A 23360-nucleotide genomic window follows, 5' to 3' on the forward strand; every position below is an offset into this window, starting at 1 on the left:
AGGATATCCAACCATCAGATCACGGATATGCTCGACATTTCCCCACGTGCTTATGCCAACACACAAATATCCATAATTAAATTGCAAGTAGCAGTGAGCAGAACTGCATGGCCAAGGTGTGGTGTATGGACCCATGAGTTAGCATCTATGGGGACTACAGAGGCCTGTGCGAACAGCAAATAGAACAAACAGGCCCAAACAGGCAGAAAATACAGTACAGTAAAGTCACTGATGGCTTACAGACATTGTTGCGTAATGTTTATGGATGCACTTCAAACAGAGAAGTTTATTGAAAAGGAGACAGAGGCACAAAGGAGGGAAAAAGTGTGCATCCCCAAGTGTTGAGCTGTCGAGCTACACAAAGGTAATTCTGCAATCTTAACAGCTGAAGTGCATCCTTCAACATCCACAGAAGGCACGAGCAAGATGCTATAATCCTCCAAGCTACATCTGCACTCATTTTGTAATATGATAAACATAAAATACTGTATCCTCAAGAAAATTTGGCATGCATTTTCAAATTTGGCAATAACAAGGAAAGTGAATGTGAGGAAAGACTATAGGAATATAAAGATATTCCAAGGGAGAGAGTCATTGCATGCATTTCTGCATGCATTTGTGTCAAGAAAAAGATCCAGAACTGCACTGTTTAAAGCTCAAGCGCAGGCCCATGTGGATCAAAGCTGAGAAAGAGAGAGAGGGGGGGGGTTGTTTCAAGTGGGGTTGTGCAGATGGTGGGGAAGGTAATAGAGTTGGGATGCAGATGAAAGATGTTGCAGCAGGAAGGTTGAGGCACTGGGAACGGAGATGCAGACTGCAGTCGTGTCCTCCTCTGGGGAGAAACTGAAGGGGTTGGGGGGGGGGGGGGGGGGGGGGGGGGGGGGGGGGGGGGGGGGGGGGGGGGTGGGGGGGGGGGGTTAGAGGTCACAGCGAGAGAGGTGAATGGAGATCGTTTTCTTGGCTCTCTGAGATGTATGATGAAATAACAGTACATACCAACCCTAGAAGTATTTAATATCCATCTGGGTCAGAAATGACTCATGACTATAATTTACATCATAGCATTGCACACAGGGCAAAAAATAATAAAAATCTGATGAGATCTAATCAAGTATGCACATATGTAATAGTTTTAGGACACAACGTAACAACTCCCTACTCACTATCCATCCCCTTAAAAAAAAAAAAAATAGAAAAACTTAAATTGCACTTTAGCTTTTTTGTGCTTTAGTACCCAACAAAATCCTATGTATCAGCATGTTCAAAGCAGGACTCACTGCACTCATTTACCCTCTGAAAATCTAACACTGGTTATGTAAGGGGATAAACTGCAGGGTCAGTACATTGTCTGATCCAATGAGACAACAGACATGAACATGATAGCAGAAAAGTTTTCTGTATCTAGCAAATTCATTTTTTCTTGATGCTAAAAGCACTTGTAGCATGCATAATGCCCATTTGTAGTTCAATAGATAGCTACGGCGTAATTAACACATTGATCTGTCACCAATAAAAGCACTTGCTGTCAAGCTAAAATTTAAATTTTATCCAAATGTCAGCTTTTGGAATGTAGCCATCTGCAATGAAATAGTTTTTAAACTAGCCGCTAAAGCACTTTGAAAGCACTCAAGTCAAAAATCAGCCCAGCCCCATCTTTACAAGTCTCTGATGCGTAAATAATCTTCTCTACGCGCCACAGAATAGGAGATTTTTATAGAGAACCAAGCGGACTACACTCTCAAACTCTGGCAGGAGGGAGGCTTTTTTTCCATCCATCGAGTCTGGATGGAGGAGATAGAGGCATATGCAGCATCTCCTCCTCTCTGCCAGGCTTTCACAGTGACAGCTTCACTTGCTACTGAGCTTTGACTAAGCTTTAAAACCGTGGACACATCAGTAAACAGCATCTTGGAAAACGATGTTAGCCACATGAATTTTGAAGAGCAAGACAGACTTCACAGCTGCTGATTGTGAAATAAAGACTGAATAAGCAGCGAAGACAAATGAACCAGAATCGACCGACTATCCAGCTTGCTGTGATGCACACTTATAAGATTAAAAATACTTTTGATTGATGGGTGGATAAATTCAAGCGTACCCTAGTTTACTGACTATGACTATGATCAAAGATATTTAGCGATCATCTGAGAACTCCGTGAATGGTTCATTAAGGAATCTGGCCACATTTGTTTGAGGACCAGAAACAGCCAAGCATCATGAGAATGCCTGAAGGCTTTCCTGTTGTGACAAAGCAGGAAAGGCTTCTGCAGCGGGCGTGTAATCAGGAAATAAGTAGAGCATGCGACTTTGAAGCTTGGGTCACTTTAAATGTAAATCAAGTCATTTCAAGCTTGTACCGTTTCTGTTGACATGTGCACTCACTTTGGAGCGCACACATCAGCACAGTGATAATATTCAACAACAATGACAGCACACCACCCCAGCCATGCTACCTGATAAGATTCCCACGACCAAATCCACTTTAATAATTGGTGATGTGAGAAAATGAGGGATGGAAGCAATAAAAACACAGATTACCTTGAAGACAGAACAGGTAACAGCAGATAAGGTTGCTGCCCTGACTTTGACATCAAAAAGTGGTGCATGTGAGAACCCAAATGTCAGATGTGAATGAGCTATAACTCTCTTGTGCAAAGGCTGTACGATCAGATTGCACCAATGTATGAATAGCGCTGCTAATGTTGTGTGTCCTGACTCCCACAAGCTCTATCCACTCCCTCACCCAAACTACACCAAGCGTACATCCACTACAAATGCTTCTGCCCTGCTGGGTGCTACATGTGAGAAATGACAAATATGAAAAATATCCCAACCAGATTCTCCCGAAGATGTCCAAAGTTCATCAGTGAAAACTGCTTATGGAGAGGCGAAGGTCACAAAACCATCTTTACCAAAGTTTAAACAAAGGTTTATGGCTCAAACAATGGGCTCTGGTATAGATGCAATGCTGGTATATACACACCCATCCACTCAACTTCCTCTCCAAGGCTGTTTTGCAGAAGTGTAGCCTGATGCCACTTCTGTCAGCACCACTACTTAATAAATACAATTATAATATCTGTCATAAAAAGGCTGACTATGCTACGATTTACAGCTACAAGCCTTTATGGATGATTAATCCCATTTCTGCATTAAATGGCTGCTCGTTTCCCCAAATGGAGAACCCAAATGCATACTGAATGCATGGATGCTCATTTACTGACTTGCTCACAGAACGCTGTTCATAACACTTCCGGTAAAACATAAAATTTGCTACAGGAGTATGACTTGCCAAGCTAGCTTAGCAGTGCATATACATTCACTTACTGGGACACGAGTGCAACAGAATATTGAAGTCCAGCCTACAGAGTTGCAATTCTAGGCACACTTCAATGCATGGATCAGGATAGTCTAAAAGGGGCGCTTGTCTCCAACAAATGGCCTCCTCTTTGAAATGCCAGGCGTGTTGGGTTTGGTGTCCTAATTCATGTGTGCGAGCGGGCAAACCTGAGAGCTGAACGCACACAAGGACACGCACACACTCACAATCTTGTTCGATCATGTCAAAAGAGGCAGCAGTCCCAGGCCAAACCTGACACAGTTCTTTCACACAGTAAGCTTTTTATCCCGCAAAGGCCCTATTCTGCCTCTGCTGACAGCAGGAAAATAAGCTGCATTCAAGTCAGATGTATTCAGAATGCATTGTTTATTACTGAAGTCATTTTCTTCAACTTTCACTCATTTCTACAGAACAATGCTGAAAAGGAAGCCTCGCACACGCCACAACATTTTAGAACAAATGTGTCGAACCAGTTTCCCATGCAACTTCATGCAACATTTATGCGACGAAAGCAAATGTTGGAACATTTGGGCACTGTCCAGGGAAGATTCTCTAGTTACATCATGAGCAAATCCTAAATTTTCCACCTTATTGTTCTTTTTATTATGTCCATTCCTTTCTGCAACATTCTGTGAAGTAAGCAAGCCAGAAACCTTGCTGCAGAAAGAAACTTCAGCAGGAAAAATACTGCATTTGCCAGTGAACCCCCAAAATATCTAATCCCCGGGTTGGCTACAGTGAGGCTCTGCAGTAAGAAGTATCTCACTAATTGAAATAGCTGTAGTTTTCTTACAATAGCACCAACAGAGCACCAACTGGTATAAAATAACATGCATTTCTTTGTGTTCTTTCCTTTTTTCTTTTTATTTCAGTTTTCCCCTGGATCCCAATTAAATGGCTGAGACATTTTTTTTGTATAACTTCAGATGTTTCTTCAGCAGCATCACTGCTGTTCTCGTTTGTTTTGGTCGACACCATTTCTGGTTTCAAGAAGATCATTACCGCCACTTCCCTGAAGTGTCTAAAACTAAACATTTCTTCAATTTTAAGTTAAATTTAAAAAACAAATGAATAAATAATAATAACTTTCATTGAGATCTACTGTTTGATATACCGTCACTATTTCAATGACTCCAATATCTCTCTGAGAGCCCAGCTGGCCCCCTCCATGCATTTCCTCACCACTAATTTCCTGCCTACGAAAGAGAAAAAAAGACAGGAAAACCATCTTCCACTGTGATATGCTACTTATTCTATGCCATCTGGACTGAGGTGGCTTCCTCAGGCAGCAACCAGTTCCACATGGACTGCCTGAAGCCAGAATACAATACTGTGCAAAAGTCTTGAGTCACTGCTCATTTCTTTATGTTTATGGTTTTGAGAAGTAGTTCTCCAGGCGTTCTGGTGGTCTTTCAGAGGTTTTCTTTGGACCTTGACTGTTTTTCCACTCATTTTCAGTCCAGTCCTTGTAGCTGATCGTTTTCAAAGCAAGGTTTTCTTGTTTGTTAAGCCGCTGAACTATGAATAATTCAAGCATAAAAAGGCACCTAACACAAGGGATGAACCAATGTTGTGTCTACACATAACAGACAACTTGGCAAAAGAACCAACTTTAAAAATCATCTCTTTATGCACTTTGCTACCAACACGTGTCCAGTTCTTTACTTGTATCTATGAAAAATGCCAAAGATAAAAACAATTTGACAAAAAAAAAAAAATTATATTTTTGCACCAAAGACTCAACAGAAATGGTCTCAATGGAAATGTGACTGTCATGAAGCCATTCTTCAGAAAAGAAAACAAGGAGAAAAGCTAAAGTACACCAAATTACATGAGAACAGAATTGGGGGGGGGGGGGGGGGGGCAACAGGTCTTATGGAGTGATTAATCTAAATTTAGGATGTTTGGTTCAAATCATCAATATGTATGGAGGCGGTCAACAGTGAGTGTCTACAGCCATCTGTAAAATAGAGTGGAGGCTCTATCATGGTTTGGGGCTGCATTTCAGACAGTGGTGTTTGGGAGCCTGTCAAAATTGATGGAAATATGAACGCACAAAAAGTACCATCAGATTTTCATCCACCATGCAATACCATCTGGAAAGCATCTAACTGGCAACAGCTTCCTTTTTCAGCATGAAAATGATGACAAACACAGTGCCAATGCAGTAAAAGCATACCTGGATAGAAGACACTATAAGTCATGGACTGGCCTCCCCACAGCACGAACCTCAAAATTTCTGAAGTTGTGTGATATCATCTTGATATACGATATATACTATCAGCAGCTTTTTACAGCCAGGTAGGGTTAGGTGGAAACCAGCTAAAAATGGGGTTGAGTATTGACTGATTTCATCTTATCTGAGCGCTACTTAGTGTAAACCATTTCTTTTTGTTAGTGTTTCTAATACATCTTTTTATTCAAATTCTTAACCGGTATTGGCAATATCAGCATCAGCACATTGCAACTGGAAGAAATTAAACTGCCACAACCTTAATATGCACTTCTATTATGCATTGCAGTCATTGCAATTGATGTCTATGAATCCCTAAGGGCACAAGAGAAGTTTACATAAAAGAAACACAGGCAAACTCCAACATGCCAAAATTTAAACAATGTGGATGACAGGATGAAGGAAAATTAAATGGTATGCCCACTGTTAGCTTGAGTACCCACATGGTGGACATATCTAAATGTTGTGCATCAGCTGGTCAGCCAGAAAGCAGTTTTTCCAGTTGAGCAGCATGCCTGTCTCACAGAGCGATTTCTCCAGCTGACTGACACCAGCCTACTGCAGGGACAACCACTCTTACACTTTAGATCCCATGACAAATAAGTTAAAATAGTTTTTAAATGACCTGAAGGGCTAGTCTCTAGTGCTAGTAACTTCAATGGCAACATCACTGCAACGCTCCTACAGACATCCCAGAGAGGATGAAAAATGAAGTTCAAGGCCCTCATGTGTGTGCTCAGCCCAAAGACCAATAATCATCTGTCAAAGGCAGAGCTTTCATTTTTTTTTTTTCTGTCCTATATTTAGGAGACAAAGCCTGCTCAGCCTAAGTACTGAATTCAATTTAAAGGGACATCATTAATCTACACTCATTAAGCATTTGTGCTATGCTAATGTAGGCGCCGCTTTCCTCTGATCAGCATGTGATTTTATTTTATTTATTTAATTTTTTTTGGGGGGGGGGTGGGGGGGGGGGGTGCAAAGCAAAACCTGGCACTTCTCTCCGATTATCACCACATTTCAAAAAATTTGAATTATGCCAACGCAATACCCTCCATCCCTTTGAATTGCATTTGTGTTTCCATGGAGAACATGCTTGGCAGTTTAAGCTTTGCACTCTGCATCACAATACTACCAGGTTTCTCACTTAGCTGCCAGTAATTAACAGCTGGCTGAGAATGAGAAAGTCTGTTATGAGGGGAAAAATAAAATTACATTCTTAGACTCCAGCAAAAATGCTTGTACAAGAATTCCAGATGCCAGAGGAAGGCAATAACAAACAGAAGCAAAACAAGCACACAAATAAAAAGGTCGATAGACAACAGTCGAGGAGGAACAGTCTGAGACGAATATTCTCCTGACTCAATCAAATGCCCAGTTTGTAGCTGGGTGCACTGAGGGAAACGCTACATCCGAGCTGTGCTTCTGTTTGTTCAGTGTCCTGACATTCCTCAGAGACAATCCTCTCCCTGTGCTCAACAAGCCACACACAGCAAGTCCTTGACATTTCAGTTGGTGTCTGTCCTCTTAATGGACAAGGGACACTCATCCCTATGAACAAGGCCAGTCTGCACAGTGGAAACAAATGCACATTCAGTTTACATCTATCTGATACTTTGGTCTAAAGCAACTCACACTGACCGCAAATAGGAGAGGGGGAGGTGGGGACTCAATGTCTTGCTAAAGGACACCACAACAGGGCATCTGATTATAAAATAACCAAACCGTGCTCATCAGTTCTGCTCTACTTAGGTCTTAGCTGAAATAAACACCTGAAATGGTCGGTCAAAAAAATACCCAGACTGACAAAAAATTAAACTGCAGCAATTTAGGGAATATTTTATGTATTTTAAGCAAAAGTCCTAAAGACATTTTCTGACTTACTTTCTAATCCAAACAATTAATTGGCAAGAAAAAACAAACCAGAAAATAAACCTGGAAACTGAGTAAGTCCTCTTTAGCTGCAGCCCTATAATTAGGAAAACGATACAGATGTAACTTCAATGGCAACATCACATAGTTTATAGTAACAAAGCAAAGCTGAGAGTGTCAGACAATGAAGTTATGAACCAGAAAAGGTTTACAAAGAAAAAGGTCTTCCTATAATCTACCTTCATAAAAATGAGCAGATCACTTGGGGGTCCAAAGAGGACATTTTTCCCTTCTGCTCTTCAAGACGACATCTAGGTTATGAACCCTCTGTGTTTATTACAGGAGAAAGCTGATGACTACCCTGTTATCCTTGGCCAGCTTAGTCTAACTATCAGCTGAGACTGTCTAAGTGTTACTGAGGTTGAAGCCACAGAACTCCTGTGTAAATTCAACGCAAAAGGCACAAAGATGAATATGGCAGTGTTCTCAGTAAAAGCAGTGACACTGTTCTGTAAGCAATCGTTCAAATTGCTAATGGCTTCAATAACACGGGCCGGTGACTTTTCATTTCATACCAGATGTTTTACGGTTCCATTTGTGTTAGAAAGTAAACACAGTACAGCTTTAGTGTTGCTCTACTTGGGAAAATAAATAAAAAAATCCACATCTAACATCCAAGGCATTACATTTTCTTGATGTCACCTTCTATATTCTCCTTAAAACACACTCAGCTACACTGGTTGTGTGTGGTTTTTTTTTTTTTCTTCTCACAAACACCCTTCTGTGAACACGTACTGAGAATCTCTTTCATAACTAAACTATCTGGCTGAAAGTCGTGCTGCCAGAGATGGACAGAAACATCAGCTTCCTTGTCATTCTTCCATGAACAAGTTTACATTCAGGCTCTTTCCTTGTTTATGGAAGAAAGTCCACAGCTGAACCCGAATGGGAGGGAGGGGAAAAAAAAAAAAAAAACTTGACCTCAAAACACCACTCTGTGATGCAAGCATTCATCAAGAGATCTTCAAGTGCTGCTGATAATTTTTGAAGCATCCATCACCTAAAATAGGCTGCTGTCAGCCTCTGCCTGCATGGCCTACTTTGTCTGTAAGGCCGGCTGAGGGATGCGGGTTCCATATGGAGCTGACTTTGCAGCGCATGGCTGGGGTGCCAATGCTCGTCTAACTGGACCCACGCCAGAGTTCAAGTAATCCGTTTACATAGCACTCTCTAAACTTTAAGCTCTCTGTGTCATTAAGTCTTATGATCTGCTCCCTTATTAACTCAGGCCTCCCTCCATCATGGTCAAGAGTTCAGTTGGAAACATGTCCTATTAAAGAAAAGCTGAAAAACTTTCCTCTCATGTTCCGTTTCAATAAAAAGATATCATCGACAGGAAAAAGAAGAATCAGTGTAGATCGTTTGTGATTATCCTGATTCACTAAGCACTGTATGTTTCAGCATTGTACAGCTATTAGCTGGAGTTGTTTTTAGTCTTTTTGGAAAAGTCAAGCTTGTCCAATGAATGGGCTTAATCCCAATCACCGTCTTATTCCCTTCCAACTGTTCCAGGTGTATGCTGACTCAAAACTTAATTTAACTGAACCTCAAGCCAGGTTTTCAGGTAGTCAAAGTCTACAGGTCACATACAATACACGTTTCTGTGTCGTATAATCATGTCAGCTGTCACAGTGGTTAGAGGTACTTCAAATGGCCACATTTAAAGGGATCCCCCAAGAACCTAACATCACAGAGTGAGGCACGATGTGATAATCCTTGACCAGTTGGGACAAGGATTACGCACACATTTTCGGACAGTCTCTCCTCAAGGGCATCCATGGTTACATTTGGCACAAAAAGAGAAACAGATGTGTGAAGAGGACTTAAGAGATATATTCAAGTCCTGCACACATTCTCACATCTGTACACATACTAACCACAACGTGAAACGAGTGAGACTGTCGAATAATCAATTTTCAAAAAGGTGCAATTCAGCTGAACAGAGACACAAACGCCTCCCCGATTTCAATGTCGATGCAATGTAGATGAATGGTGTTTCAGTGCCTCAAATCTGAAGTTCACATCTCAAGTCTACAGTTCTGCTTCACTCTGAATCCCAACTACATTCCCAATACAACTAATAGGAAGATTATTAGCTGCACCATAAGTTCGGCAGCTCAGTCCACAAAAAAATGGGAAACCACATCTCATTTAAATGTGGCTGGTCTCCAGTTTAAGGTCACATCCTTGGGCAACACTGCAACTCTTCCAGAATAGCTGCCATTTTTTCAATTGCTCCCTGAAGCTGCCAGCCTGGCCAGTTGCATGCCTGAAGAGGTCAACATGCTGGATCTCATCCACTGAGTCAAAATGGCAACCGTTCAACATGAATTTCATTTTGATTATATTTAAGATTGTACTGGTGTGGCTGAATGCCCTGTTCAGAATGACATGCTGGCCACAGCTGAGGTTTTTCTACCACCAAACTGCTCTTTCAGATGCCTCAAGATGGTACAGTAGAAGTCAGAATGACAACAGGGAACAGATTCAAATTAAAACCCTCATCAGTAATGAAACACAGACAGTGAGCTCTTCCATAAAAACTGTGCTTTGGCGACACAGTGCTAGTCACTAATAATGATCCTCAACACATAAGCCAGGTCAGTTTGACATAAAAGTTATTGTTTGCTCTCTATGCAAGTTTGAAGTCCAGGATGAAATCACAGCTGCTTCCAGGGAGCAATCGAAATGTCCTGTAATAGATCCAGAGGTGCACAAGGACCTGACCCTAAATCAAAGATCGATAAAATATAAAATCTTTGTTTGTTTGTTTGTTTGTTTGTGTGGGACCCCCAGAGTTACAGAACTTTACAATTGTAGCTGGGGTGTATAGTGTGGGCATGTACACAAAATGTGCAGTCACTGAATACAATTTTTTTTTCAGTGTAGCAGATAACTCAAAAGAGATGCATAAAATAAAAATTGCACAGCATCTACCCAGCTTTTAAGGTTTACTCTACTAGCATGTGGATGTCACCAGAACTTCCTGTGCCTTTCAATTAGGGTTGTGCGATATTGACAAAAAAAATGATATTCGATATTTTCTGTAATTTTGTTGATAATGATAATAAACAATATTTTGCATTAATTAAAAATGTGTTTTTAAAAGTCTTATATTTTACTAGCTTGCAGTTCTTAGAAGTGCAAGCTAGTCGGGGGTCACGGGGGGCATTCCCAGCGTCATCGGGCAAAGGCGGGGTACACCATGGACAGGTCACCAGTCCATCGCACAGCCAACGCACCCATTCACACCTACAGGCAAATTAGAGTGACCCATCAACCTAACATGCATGTCTTTGGACTGTGGGAGGACACCGAAGTACCTGGATGAAACCCACACAAGCACTGGGTGAACACGCAAACTCCACACAGAAAGGCCCGGGCCGGGAATCGAACCCGGATCGTCTTGCTGTGAGTGAAGATGATCCTTGCCTAGGAATTTAAAGCTAAGGTGGTAGACTGCGAGGCTGGCGATGTCTGGATTTCTTCCCCTGGTGCAGTGTGTTCACTCTTTTCCAGCTTCAGATGTGTTGTTTAGGCAGCTATGCTAGCACACAGTATGGGCACTCTCAACGCGCATGCACAGCAGCCTATACTGAAGCATGAAGTAGTGAACGTGTGGAGTCGAGGCGTTTGGATTGTGTTTTTTTTTTCCCCAGTCAGTAGCATACACGATAACTTCAGCTCGAGCATCGTTAACATGGCAATTAAGATATTATTGTAGACGATATATATCGCACACCCCTATTTTCAATATTCTCAAAATTCTGAAAACTCTGTGCTATTGTATTTTATTGTACTGTATTCTGTATTTTAAATAATTATGCCTCTTAACTTTGTAATTTTATTTCCCCTGTGGTATCAAAATTGGTATCAAGTATTGAGTATATTTCTGGGTATCGGTGAGGGTTTGGAAAGTCTATTATTGGGATAACCCTACTACCATGCTATAGCTTACACATAACTGCAGAATTTCCAATTTAAGAATCCAAGTACATCAACATGAAACATTTGATAGCTTAAGGTTGAAAAACATTTTTATATTAAATAGCACACCTATTGTAGTACACGTTGCCCCATAAAACTCGACAGTATACAAGATTTCCTCGGTATTCCCAACAACCATCTGAACATGCAGAAACATCATTTAATCTTCTGTCAGGGATGCTTTAATGACTGCACGTCTTAACACAGATTTCTTGTATTCCAGATAATTTAAGGAAATGTCATTGCAGTCAACTGTTAACTGTAAAGTAAACAGCTGTGGATCACAACACGAGCTTAACTTCTGAGATGTAAATGAACTTCAAAAGGCGAGCAGCAGTCTTCCCACAACGTGAGAACTCTGTAGTCAGCATTTTACAACCTCCTACTTAACATGTCTCTCCCTCTCTGTCTCTCTCTCCCTCCCCCCCCTTGGCCCAAACAGTTGCTCTTCCCCATTAATGACTCCATACAATGTTCAATCTCCTCCTGGGAAAACCCCTCTGGCAATTGATGATAGTGACAATTTTTTACTATCACATCAATGTCATGATGTCAAACATGATACGGACAACAGCTCACTTATATAAATGCCTCACGGTGAAGCAGCACTTTGGAATTGGGGGGGAGCGTTCAAATGCACAGCACAGCAGCGCAGTGGGAAAAGTGGGAATGTGAGCGTCATCATCTGATGCAGAAGGGGCAGAATTTCTCACAACCGGGGGGGGGGGGGGGGGGGGGGGGTACTTCTGAGCTGCTGACTATAATCATATCTTTAGTTGTTCAAAGCTTTTTATGCAATTCCAGTAATTTTACACTTAAACTCCTATTTTGCAACATTGTTGCTATTTGCCAGAATTTTCAATGCAGGGCAGATGCAACTCTGTTTTAGGTGTATTTGAGTTGTCCCAACCTGATCCCCCCCCCCTCCCGTCACACAGGAAGCCTCACTTGGCTAATTTTTACCCCTCCACTCATTCATCCCAGTGTGTCTTTAACAGGCTCTTTTAGGAAATGAAATGCTGTACCAGGTCATGTATTAGAATATTTTTCACAGTGGTTTGGTCAAGGGCAAAGTCAGCGGCCGGGGGATCATCAGTGAAGCTTTTAATCCTGCACTGTGCTCGTTTTGGAAGCAGGAACCCCTAGCTGGTACAGCCTGGTGACATGATCCAACAGTTGAACTGTAAAATGTTTAAGGTTTATGACCTGACATGAGGGACTTGTTCAAACTGTACAATCACATCTTTAGGCTTCTCTATAGCCAAATAGAAATATTGGTCCAACATCTCTGAATAGGTGTGTAAAAACCTTTTCACATAAACTCAGGACAACGTCAGGAGAACCGGGTCAGACAATGTGTTCGCACTACTGAAGAAAATGGTTCAGGCAAGGGATGCTGCCTGGATGAAGCATGTTTGCTGACTGTGCATTCACAGGACAACAACCTGCATTATTCTCACACGTCAGACTTTGCACTAGAGAGCTCAGAGGTTAAAGACCCTTTAACATCCGATCTGTAACGGATTAAAAACATTTTTTAAAAAAGGTGGCGCGAGGTTCTCCGACTTCATTCTGTGGCACCTGAGCTTGAATGATATCACTTTAGATTGGCAGGAGGATGAGTCATCCTTCCAGAGTTGGAATAATGCCTCAAAGCACGCTTGGTATGAACACGCCTCGTGTGCAAACAAACACAACTACATATTGCTTAAATGTTTAGATAATGTCAAACTGAGTCAGTACTTTGGAAATACCCTGATAATATCAATAACATTGTGTGGCTGGCGAGAAAACAGGAGGAACAAGCAAGTTTTACTGATGTACGAGCAAAACGTGAACAAGCGAACAAATGTATGGCCTGTTTGCTACTATGCGTCAATCCCGGTGCCGGTTGTTTGGTGACTGTGGTAAAGAGGAGCACTTTAATTATAAGAATTATAAGGAAATAAACCTGAATGCTGTCTTAGTAACATATACTCCTGATTTAGACTTTTTCTGCTGGCTCCACTGGATCTATGACACCATCCTTCATCAATATCAAGCAAAGTTTAATGTACCATTTCATGCGTGCAATTGTGTTGCTTGTTTGAACAAAATGGGGCCAGCCCAAATAGCGCCAGCTTTCACTTTTAAAGATGAAGAATATATGTAGTGGAAAACGTTTTAATCCATTGGAGTATGACCAGAAAAGCGGCAGTTAACTCTCACACAGCATGCATATCTCCGAACCCCTGTCCGCCATCGAAGGCCGCTGCACACTAATTAAAAACAGTCATTTGTGTAATGAATTGTGTAATATCTTCAGCACACTAAAGCGCATTGAAATGACATCAGGATAAGATTAAAAACAAGGGACAGATTGGGTTCAGTCAACGGGAGTTGACAGCTGCTCAAATTTGATGATTTCCTGAGCTTGATCCATGCTGAGGGAGGTTATCTTGAGAGATTTTTTTCCCCCCAAAAAGTGTGAGCTTTGACACTTGAACACATTTTTCCTTCATATCCTACATTTTATTTATTTATTTATTTATATATATATATATATATATATATATATATATATATATATATATATATATATATATATATATATATATTAGGGGTGGGACTCGATTAAAAAAATTTATCAAATTAATCTATCAAATTAATTACAAGCTTTGTAATTAATTAATCAAAATTAATCGCATTTTAATCGCACTTCAATATTTGACATGAGAAATATTAATTTAAGTTTAGTTGATGAATAAATCAATATACATAAGCTTAAACTTCAAAATTTTGTTTATTTTCCCACCAGTCTGCTACACAGACCAATGAAGGGTGGAAGTGCTCCTGTGATAAGCAAACACCTGAAATTAAAGTTAAGCATCATAACTGGATAGTTTTATTCAACATTAATGTCTCACTTAATATAGTTGGAAATTAATCATTCTCTCAGCTGTATTCCTTGATGTTGAAATGTGTTATGCTTGTTTTAACAGCTTATTTTGAATTAAAGACTTAAAATTAAACCACAAAAAGGAGAAAAAGTTCGTTCTCCGTTTAATCAGCTGTTTTTACACAGCTGTGCTTCGCACTCACGGTTGCTAGGCGACATGAGCTACGCCGAAGTGACGGCAGCTGATATGAAGGCTAGAGCATCCAAGAGCATGATGACGTCAAAAGCGAGCATTAAATTGTGTTATTGAATTCTTAATTGACCATTTTTGGATTTAAGTCTGCTGACTGTTTGCAGACACCATCTGGGGGTTTTGAAGACATGTGACAGACCTTTTATTAAACAATTAATTTACAAGAAAAAAAAATTAAAAAACACCTACTCCTATTGTCTTGAAGAGGTCAACACCGTGTTAAATCTCTGCCTCAGTGGTCGAGTATGAACACAATAGCCCGGTCTCCTCCACAGGAAGCATCACCACTGCGAAACTGTAAATGGTCATGTGCTGTGTGCTGGTGTGGAAATGACATAACAGACACCTGATATCCAAAAGAGGATTGAAAAACAAGCCAAATATAAAAAAAAAAAAAAAACAAAAAAAAACAAAACTCCAGGCGTGCCAACATTCCCGCCACTTTAAGGTTTGGAGCATTACATGAGCAGTTTCCAGCACATGGTGTCATTTGAAGCACTTGCCACACTCTTCGTTAAACGGGTGAACATTAGAGATAATCTACCCCATGATCTGTGGAAGGAAAAATAACAGCGAGAGATCATCTGACACATTTTTTTTCCCCAAGACATTCAGAGAAATTAAAGCCGTTTGCTCTCGAGTCCAGTCAGATGTCTGTGCGAGAGCACTGCACAATGTAAACAATTATCCTGGCGTCCTCATCTTTCTAATTCCTTGCTTATGAGATGGCTACAGGCCCTCAGAAGTGGACTACCCCCCCCCTTTCTGCAGGAAGCATTCCTCTCTAATGACCGGGGAAGTTACAAGAAGGTCCATGCAAACAGTGAAACGGGAGAAAACACCCAACCTAAATTTGGTCTTCTTATTAAAAGGTGGGTCGACCAAAGACGCTGTGATCTTCAACACAACATCTGTGGCCAGAGGACTTCCTGAGACTCTTGCACACCCTTGGTTGAATGAAATGGGCTGGGTGGGGCTCAAGCAATAAACGCAGATATAAGATGATAAAGTGACTAAAGCGTTCTGGATTTGAGGCAGTGCGTTCTGTTGTGGGTGAGGAGTGCGTGAAGAGCTCTGGTTTATTTTATTTAGATCAAAAGCCGCAGTGGCGCCACTCCCACCACAATTCCATCGCCCTGCATTAAGCAGCAGCAAAGTCGGGCTTTTCCAGACGATCACCCTCTGCTAAACCAAAAGCATAGTTACGAGCGCTAAGTGAGCTTCTGGCTAGTAAACACAGAAAAAAAAAAAAAATCCTGTGTAGCACTAGGCAATAAAACTAATCTTACTATTGTAAGATTTAAATTGGGTTTTTTTCCAGACCTTAAAAATTGTGTTACAAGTAAGTCAGGCTTTAGGCTCAGTAAATCTTAGATAACACAATCTCAATTTTTGTTTAACAGTATGTTATAAACAGCAGCATCTTATAAATGTTTAATCTCCCCAACAATCAAAAAGAAAACAACATTGTTCAAATATTTTTTACATTAGGTGGCATATTTTTATTTTTTCACAAGTAAAATTATTTATTTAAAAATAAATAAATAAATGACTTATCAGGCTAGCTGCTGACTAATTTTCTGTCTTACAGTTTTATTTTTAAACTTCAAAGTGGAAATCTGTTACACTCCAATCACAGAAGTCCTGAATAGCACAATGTCAAGCACACACACACACACACACACACACACACACACACACACACACACACACACACACACACAAGACCACATTACTGCATTCCAGCTCATGTCCTATTACCCACATGCAATGCTTACAAGGAAAAATGCCACTGATAAAATGTTTCACATTGTGAAACTATTTCAGAAATGCTACTGTACACAACTCGACTTTGGTCTCTACAACAATAAAAGGAGTTGGCATCATTTCAGCACACAAGGTTCATAGAGTAACTCTTTAAACCTGCCTGCTCACTTGCAGAGATCTGCTCCTGGCTGCTCACGCTGAATTATTCAAAAGGAGAGGGAGAGGAGGATACAGTACGACTCCTAGCTGGGTCACTATCATTACAGCAAAAAAGAGATGAGCTTAAAGTTAGCACACGGATGGGCAAAGCATTAATAAATCATGAAACCTGAGTAGCTGCTTAAGAATGTTTGAGCCTTAAAGGAGACTAGCCAGTAACCCCCAATTATTCAGATTACAGCCACTGTTAATCTGCAGCAACTTCAATTCATTGTCATTCTCATCTAACCAGCCATCCATGTATTTTGAACTAGGATCAGTGCATACTGATCTTAGAAATGTGCACAGGAGTACATCCAAGTCAATGTCACTCAAAGTCCAGACTGCATTGATATTTCAACACTTTAAGTTATAAGGCATCACGTTATGATGGCATAAATGGTCAGCGCTATGGGAAACACTATTTTGTGATCCTGCTGTACCCCCAGCATCACCTCATCTGATCTTACTGACCAACCCTAAACACTGAGCTCATTCAAAGGTCATCTGCAGCTACAAGTTCTCTTTTCTTCCCCCGTTATCTGCATTTGTGTGTCAGGTCCATCACGTCTCTAACGGTCAGCTGGCGCTGGCTCTGCAGTGTCCCTGTGTGTCCTGCAGGGCCCGGTGCCTGCTCACACAGCCGTGCAGCTGAAGGAAGCTTCTTCCCTGATAATTCTGCCTACAGTCTTACATAACTTTTTGAAAAGTCTCTGCCTGTGTTCTCACTCTTTCTCCTCTTGCACTGTTGATTTGTTCAACTCCCATCATTTGTCTTCAGCGGTCTGAAGTTAAGTCGGGATGTGCAAGTAAAGTGAACTCGGTAAACGTGCAGAAACATGACTCTTTATTGCTTTTCATCAAACAGAATATATATATATATATATATATATATATATATATATATATATATATATATATATATATATATATATATATATATATATATATATATATATATATATATATATTAGGCCTTTCCGGTTGCTAACTGCATTGCCCTGATGCCAAAACACTTGAGTCCTGCAGTCCTCCTCCTGCAGCCTGCTGGCTAACTTGCTAGTAGGCTAATCTCTGCTGGCAACTTTCAGGGGCACGAACCCGTGGACTCACAACTTGGGTGCCATGTCTACAAAAGTGTGTGCGTCCATAAACGCGTTAGAAATTCACATTTTATGCTTCGCGGCTGCAGCAAACCACGGACTGCTCAGTTGTGTGCCACAGTTAGAATCCCTGTGGAAGTTTTGTGGGTTTACAAACACAAGAACCACAATGGCGGTGCGCCTTTCTTTGAAAGCACCGACACACGGCGAACGCGCACACGCTCCGCGCGTAGATGATCAAATTGTGCAAACCAAGCGCAAGAGAGTAGAAACAAGCACCTCTTTGCCCCCCTCTTCTTTTCATCTTGCATTTGTGTGAACTTTGCGCCATATTGAGCGTACCCGCAGAGCCTCCTGCACGGCGCAATATTGTTTTCAGGAAAACAAAAGCCACAAGAAAACAAAGTAGCCGCCACTCACCTTGGCGATAGCCTTCTTGTATCTCATGACAGCCTGCTGGATGAGTGTGTGGACTTTAATATTTCCATCCCCGCACGGCACAACCACCCGGGTCCTGCCAAAACACACCGTGACTTTCATGGTTTAGTATCCGAGATCTTCAGCAGATTCGGAGCAAAACCGAGAAGAGAGGAGGAGGAGAAATCCGTGAGAAAATTAAAAGGAGCATGGGTTTTTGTTTGTTCGGCTCCGAAGCTGTCCCGGTATTCCTTCACAGAAGCGAGGACTAAAGGTCTTTCCGCCTCTCCCCGCCGGACGACATTGTTTTCTGCGTGTTTTCTGACCACCTGTTTAGCTGTTTCTCTCTCTCTCTCCTTCCTTCCTTCCCTCTCTGGATCCCAATCCCTCTCTCTCCCTCTCTCTCTCTCTCTGCTGAGCTAATGCTCGGTCATGTGTTGCCTTTACGTATACCAGGGAAAGTCGACTTAAAGTTGACCAACTTAAATTAATAAAGGTAATATTGCTTTATTAATCAGTGCTTCACTTGGACATTCTTATTACACTCTATTATTGTGATCCTGTGGAATTTGATCGTTTCATCTGTCATACGAGTAAAAGTTTAATCTATTTATATTAAAACTTAGGGGTAAATTGCTGCTGCTGATGCTTGCAAGTGCTTCCAGCTTTTTCCTGAGTTTCGTTTACTCAACTGTAAAGCAAATTTTATTTAACACAATGAGTCTGTGTTAAGGTAACACAGACTCATTGCCTAAACAATATTGATATCAGTCATGCTTGCATGAGTAGCCATCCGCTCAAAAGCCCATTTTGACCCTGGGGAAATTCTGTTGGCCAGAAAGTTTTGGTTTGGAAATTGAAATAACACGGAGATGATGATAAGTGTTGAGTAATACATGATCCCACCCTATGTGAACTAGAATTGCTGTTGCGGGAAGAAATTAAAAGATTTGGAACCTGTGAAACTGATTCTTACGAGCGGTACTTGAATGCAACGGCGTGCAGGGCTGGCCTGAGTTGCACCGTGACTCCGCGCTGTGGTCAGCGTGGGTAATGTTTGGCGCCATGGGGGAGCGGAGGGGGGGGGGAAAGAAATAATGAAAATCAATACATTGATTGATAATAAAGCATTAGACAGCAACTTACTGCAATTTGCAATTCTGTTTTACAAGGACAAAATTGCGTCAAATCCTCCAAAGTGAAAACCTTGTTATTCTTTGGCTTAAGGAGCTGCTTTAACGTTAAGACTTGAGTTTGGTTTTAAAGGAAGAATTAGGATTAGGCAGAGATTAGGTTTGGTAATAGGAAATGACTTAATAAGTAATTAAAGACTTGGGCGTTATGTGTGATTCCTCCACCAGTCCAGATTTCTTTTTACTAATCAGTGACGTATACCATTATAACAATTAATTTAACAACACAACTCTTGGTAAAAGCCTCGTCTTCTTTTGCACTCAGTCCTTTATTACTTTCATCTAATGCCCCACCTGGGCTTGAAACAAGCCCCTTTACAAAAACCAGTCCAAACCAATGTGGGGAGGTTTCAGGAACAGCTTCCCCACCACATGCATGGATTACATGGATAGCCATCCCCTGGCTCAACACTATGAGTAGTAGAGCCAAGAAAGGCTGTGTTGCGAGATTTAGTACAAGAAAAGAGAACTGCTGAATTTGAAGTATGCAGAGTGTGTGTGTGTGTATGTGTGTGTGGTTTATATGGTCAGTGTTTAAACAGGATCGCTCCACCATGTAGTGCCAGGGTGCAGCTGGGAAGCTATTTTAACTCTTAACACAGCTGGAGCACTCGCAGGCCACCAACCACAGCCACAGCAGCTGTCGCAATGGATTAAACAGCCTCACCTTTGGATGTATGAGCACTTGTTTATTATCATTTGTACACAATGTAAAAGAGGAAATGTGCAATCACACTGGCAAAGCAAAAGAAAATAACATAATTATAGTGTGTGTGTGTGAGTGTATGGGGGGGGGGGGGTAAAGAAGATTTGAAACATTTGGCTGATGTTCTGGTACAGATACATGTAGCTACAGTGCAACAGTAGATCCGCTTTTGACAACAAGCAATGCAGTGAAGAGGGGAAGGTGGCCTTGACCTTTAACTTTTCTAGTGTTCAGAGAGGAAGCAAGACCGCTTTAGAAAACTGCACTAGATCATCTTATATGTCATATATTTTTTCTCCTAAGTGACATTTCTAACTACAATTACATATATAAGGCGTAGAAGGTGACCTTGAGTTATTTTTCCTGATGATTACTCTTTCCAAAGTCAAAATTTCACTTCCGTTCTCAATAGATAAGAAAGCCTGAACTAATACCTCAAGAGTAACCACATTTATTTGGCTTCATTATCATAAATGAAACAATTAGAATGACGCATTATTCCCTGAGGACAGATTAAACATCTAAAGAATGGTAAATGGCCTGGTACTCTACCCATACCTAATTACTTTCTAACATTCACAATCCAATGGATACATCAGGGGCATCAAAAGGTTCAGTATCGTACCCAAGGACACTTTAGCATGCAGACCGGAGGAGTCAGGGATCAATCCACCAACCTTGTAAGTGGTAGACCACCTGCTCCACCACCTGAGCCACAGCCACCCCACCAGTATGTCAGCTGGCTCCAAATAGTCAGAAGTAATAAAAAAAAATAAATGCAAATGTGTTTCAGTGCAACAGAATCCCCATAAATATACCATCACCAGGAGAATGTGTAGTCCTAAATAACCTCAGGAAATGTCACCTACATGCTATTTTGCATTAATATCATATTTGTGAGCTCATGCTTCCAGTGTTTCATGAATATTCAATAAATGAGTCCACGCATTGATCAGGAAATCACTTTGTAAATATAATCAACCATTTTAATCATATAAAAGGGCTACAAAGTTCAGTCTCTAATAAAATGTAATATCTTGAGATGCACAAGCTAAAAAGCTTCTAGAGAGAGCTCTCCTTAAATTTTGCAGCAATTTAATAACATTTAAAGTATCCACCAGTCAGGCGTGACCAAGCATCATAGTTGCGTCAGTAGCGACCTCTTGTGGTGCCCCTCTGTAGTACCTCTTCAAGATGATTTTTAATCATCGTAACCTTCTCTAAGAGAGCAAATGGCATTTAATTAATCGAGCTGCTTCTTCAAATATGCATCTATATAATTTACATTGTGCGTTGCATTTATTTTATTAAACATTTTAAATTTGCAGTTTGGATGAAAATACATCATATGGTTTTGGGCTGCAGACTCGGCCACAACAAGGACAAGGAGTTCCAGAACCCCACAGTGCTTCCTTAGAGACGCTATCTGCAACATGACACTAAAAGACACTAAAACTGATCATTTAAATCTGTAAAGTCATACTGGGAAAAAGTACCGGATTTATACAAAGTCTCTGTATCTTCATCATTTTGTCCACAGTTATAATAAGATGAGTCATTACATCAGCATTAACGTGTACGTTATCATAGGTAATAATAATAATAAAAACGCTAGCAGAGTTTTACCCTTGATCCATTTTAAACTTTGACATTCCTGAAAGCGTCATGCAATTTCCTGAATTATGGCAGTTAAGCTGCAACGGCCATGGCAGATGCCCAAATACCTCTTTGATGGTATTATCAGCATGAAATTGTGTTATGTGGTTATCCCAGGCTAATTTTGTGCTAAAGAGCTGTCTGGCCCAGGTCATATATTCCTCCCTGCTGTCAGGCCTTTGTGCCACCTCTGGGTTCCCCTTCTGTTGCTGGTACTTGGCCATCTGGAGACCCCATCCTCTGACCGCAGGACAGGCCAAGGAGACAGAGGAGGAGGAGGGAGCAGTAGGGCGGGTCTCCAAAAGCCAAAGCAGTTCCTGTAATACAGCTCTGGTTTTAGAATAATGTGACAAAATGATGGATAGCAAAACAGGTCGATGGGAAAATTGAAACACTGTAGCCAAAGACTAATACTAATCACCATCACCATAATGATGAAAGAATGGTTTACGCTACAGTAAATGTAATAGTAGGCCTATACAGCATGAATCAAATATATCCAAAATTGTTTTTTAAAAAACTACATTTTAGTTCATTTATAAGTCATTGTAGCTAGATTATAAAATATTTATATAGCCATACTTTTTAAAAATTGAACTTGAAATAATTTGCCCTCAAAGGGCCTATGTTTAGAGACCTTTATGTAGATGGTACTCTTGTTGTATACCTAAATGCACTGTACCCAACACATATAACACATTTTTCTTTCTTTTTTTTTTTTTTAAATTATGTAAATTTTTTGTCACACCGTTTGAGATCAAGAGAACTTGTCCCTGCAGAGCAGTCCTCTTTGATAACGGTGGGGGGCACTGTTCAAACAGTGTGGCCCCTCCTGGCATGCAGGAGGACAGATGGTGGCTCTGGGGTCACCCAGAGTTAGTGCTAAATAAAGGAATCCGGCAAGTACATAACGGATTCTACAGTAAGCCAACAGCTCTCTGCACATTATTTTTTACCGGAATATTACACAGAAAAAATAGCAACAGGAAACGAGTTTAAGTTTATAATGTAGCGCTTACAGGTGAGGGTTCCATTATTGGTCCAAAAATAGTCTCTAGTTTGTAAATGTAAAACATTATTTGGTCTTTAGATTTTGTGATTAGTTTATACTCTTTATAATCTTTTTTTTTTTTTTGTTACTGCTGTGAAGTCTATCAAACACCCAACTATAATTAAATGCCCATGGCTATTTGAGTGATTGTGGTACATGTATAACTGCCTACGCAAGCGTTATATTCTTATTGGAGTCTGGTGCTATGACGTTTGCGCGCTTGAACATCTGCATCTTACCAGCTTTTCAAGGTGTAATTCCTTCTTTCAGGCACCAGACAGCAGCATTACTTTGCTCTGTAAACACGACTCGCCAACTTATAAAACTTGTAGCGCTATCAAATTGTAGTTGTGCAGCATCGGCGATCAAGTTACTGCAGACTTCGAGTTTCGTTGTTTAATTTTTTAAATTATACTGTTAAAAAAAAGCCAAACATTTGAGGCAATATCATTGAATATGCCTTCTTACCATGCTAAATTAAAAATATTCATTCTTTTTAAAGCTTTAACATAAAGTAGGCGAGTTAAACTGTTGCCAGGCCTGCTTTTCGTAAACAATTAGAATAAGTTCAAAACCGCGCGAACACCTATAATGTAAGAAAACTGTATAAAGATCTAAATTTAAATCCAGATTATAAAAATCTTGC

At 40.7% G+C, this 23360-nt stretch overlaps 1 protein-coding gene across 5 annotated transcripts in view; it reads right to left on the reverse strand.

The window, feature by feature from the left end:
- Nucleotides 1–18478, reverse strand: part of pard3ab (par-3 family cell polarity regulator alpha, b) — a 188165-nt gene extending 169687 nt beyond the window's left edge. For all 5 annotated transcript variants that reach the window (XM_030751153.1, XM_030751152.1, XM_030751151.1 and 2 more), the window contains exon 1: nt 18112–18478. In XM_030751153.1, coding sequence (XP_030607013.1) covers nt 18112–18231 — 120 coding nt within the window. In that variant the 5' untranslated portion in view covers nt 18232–18478. The remainder of the gene's footprint in view (nt 1–18111) is intronic.
- Between the last annotated feature and the right edge of the window lie 4882 nt (nt 18479–23360).

The sequence above is a fragment of the Archocentrus centrarchus genome, chromosome 17 (assembly GCF_007364275.1).
Source record: "Archocentrus centrarchus isolate MPI-CPG fArcCen1 chromosome 17, fArcCen1, whole genome shotgun sequence".
NCBI lineage: Eukaryota > Metazoa > Chordata > Actinopteri > Cichliformes > Cichlidae > Archocentrus > Archocentrus centrarchus.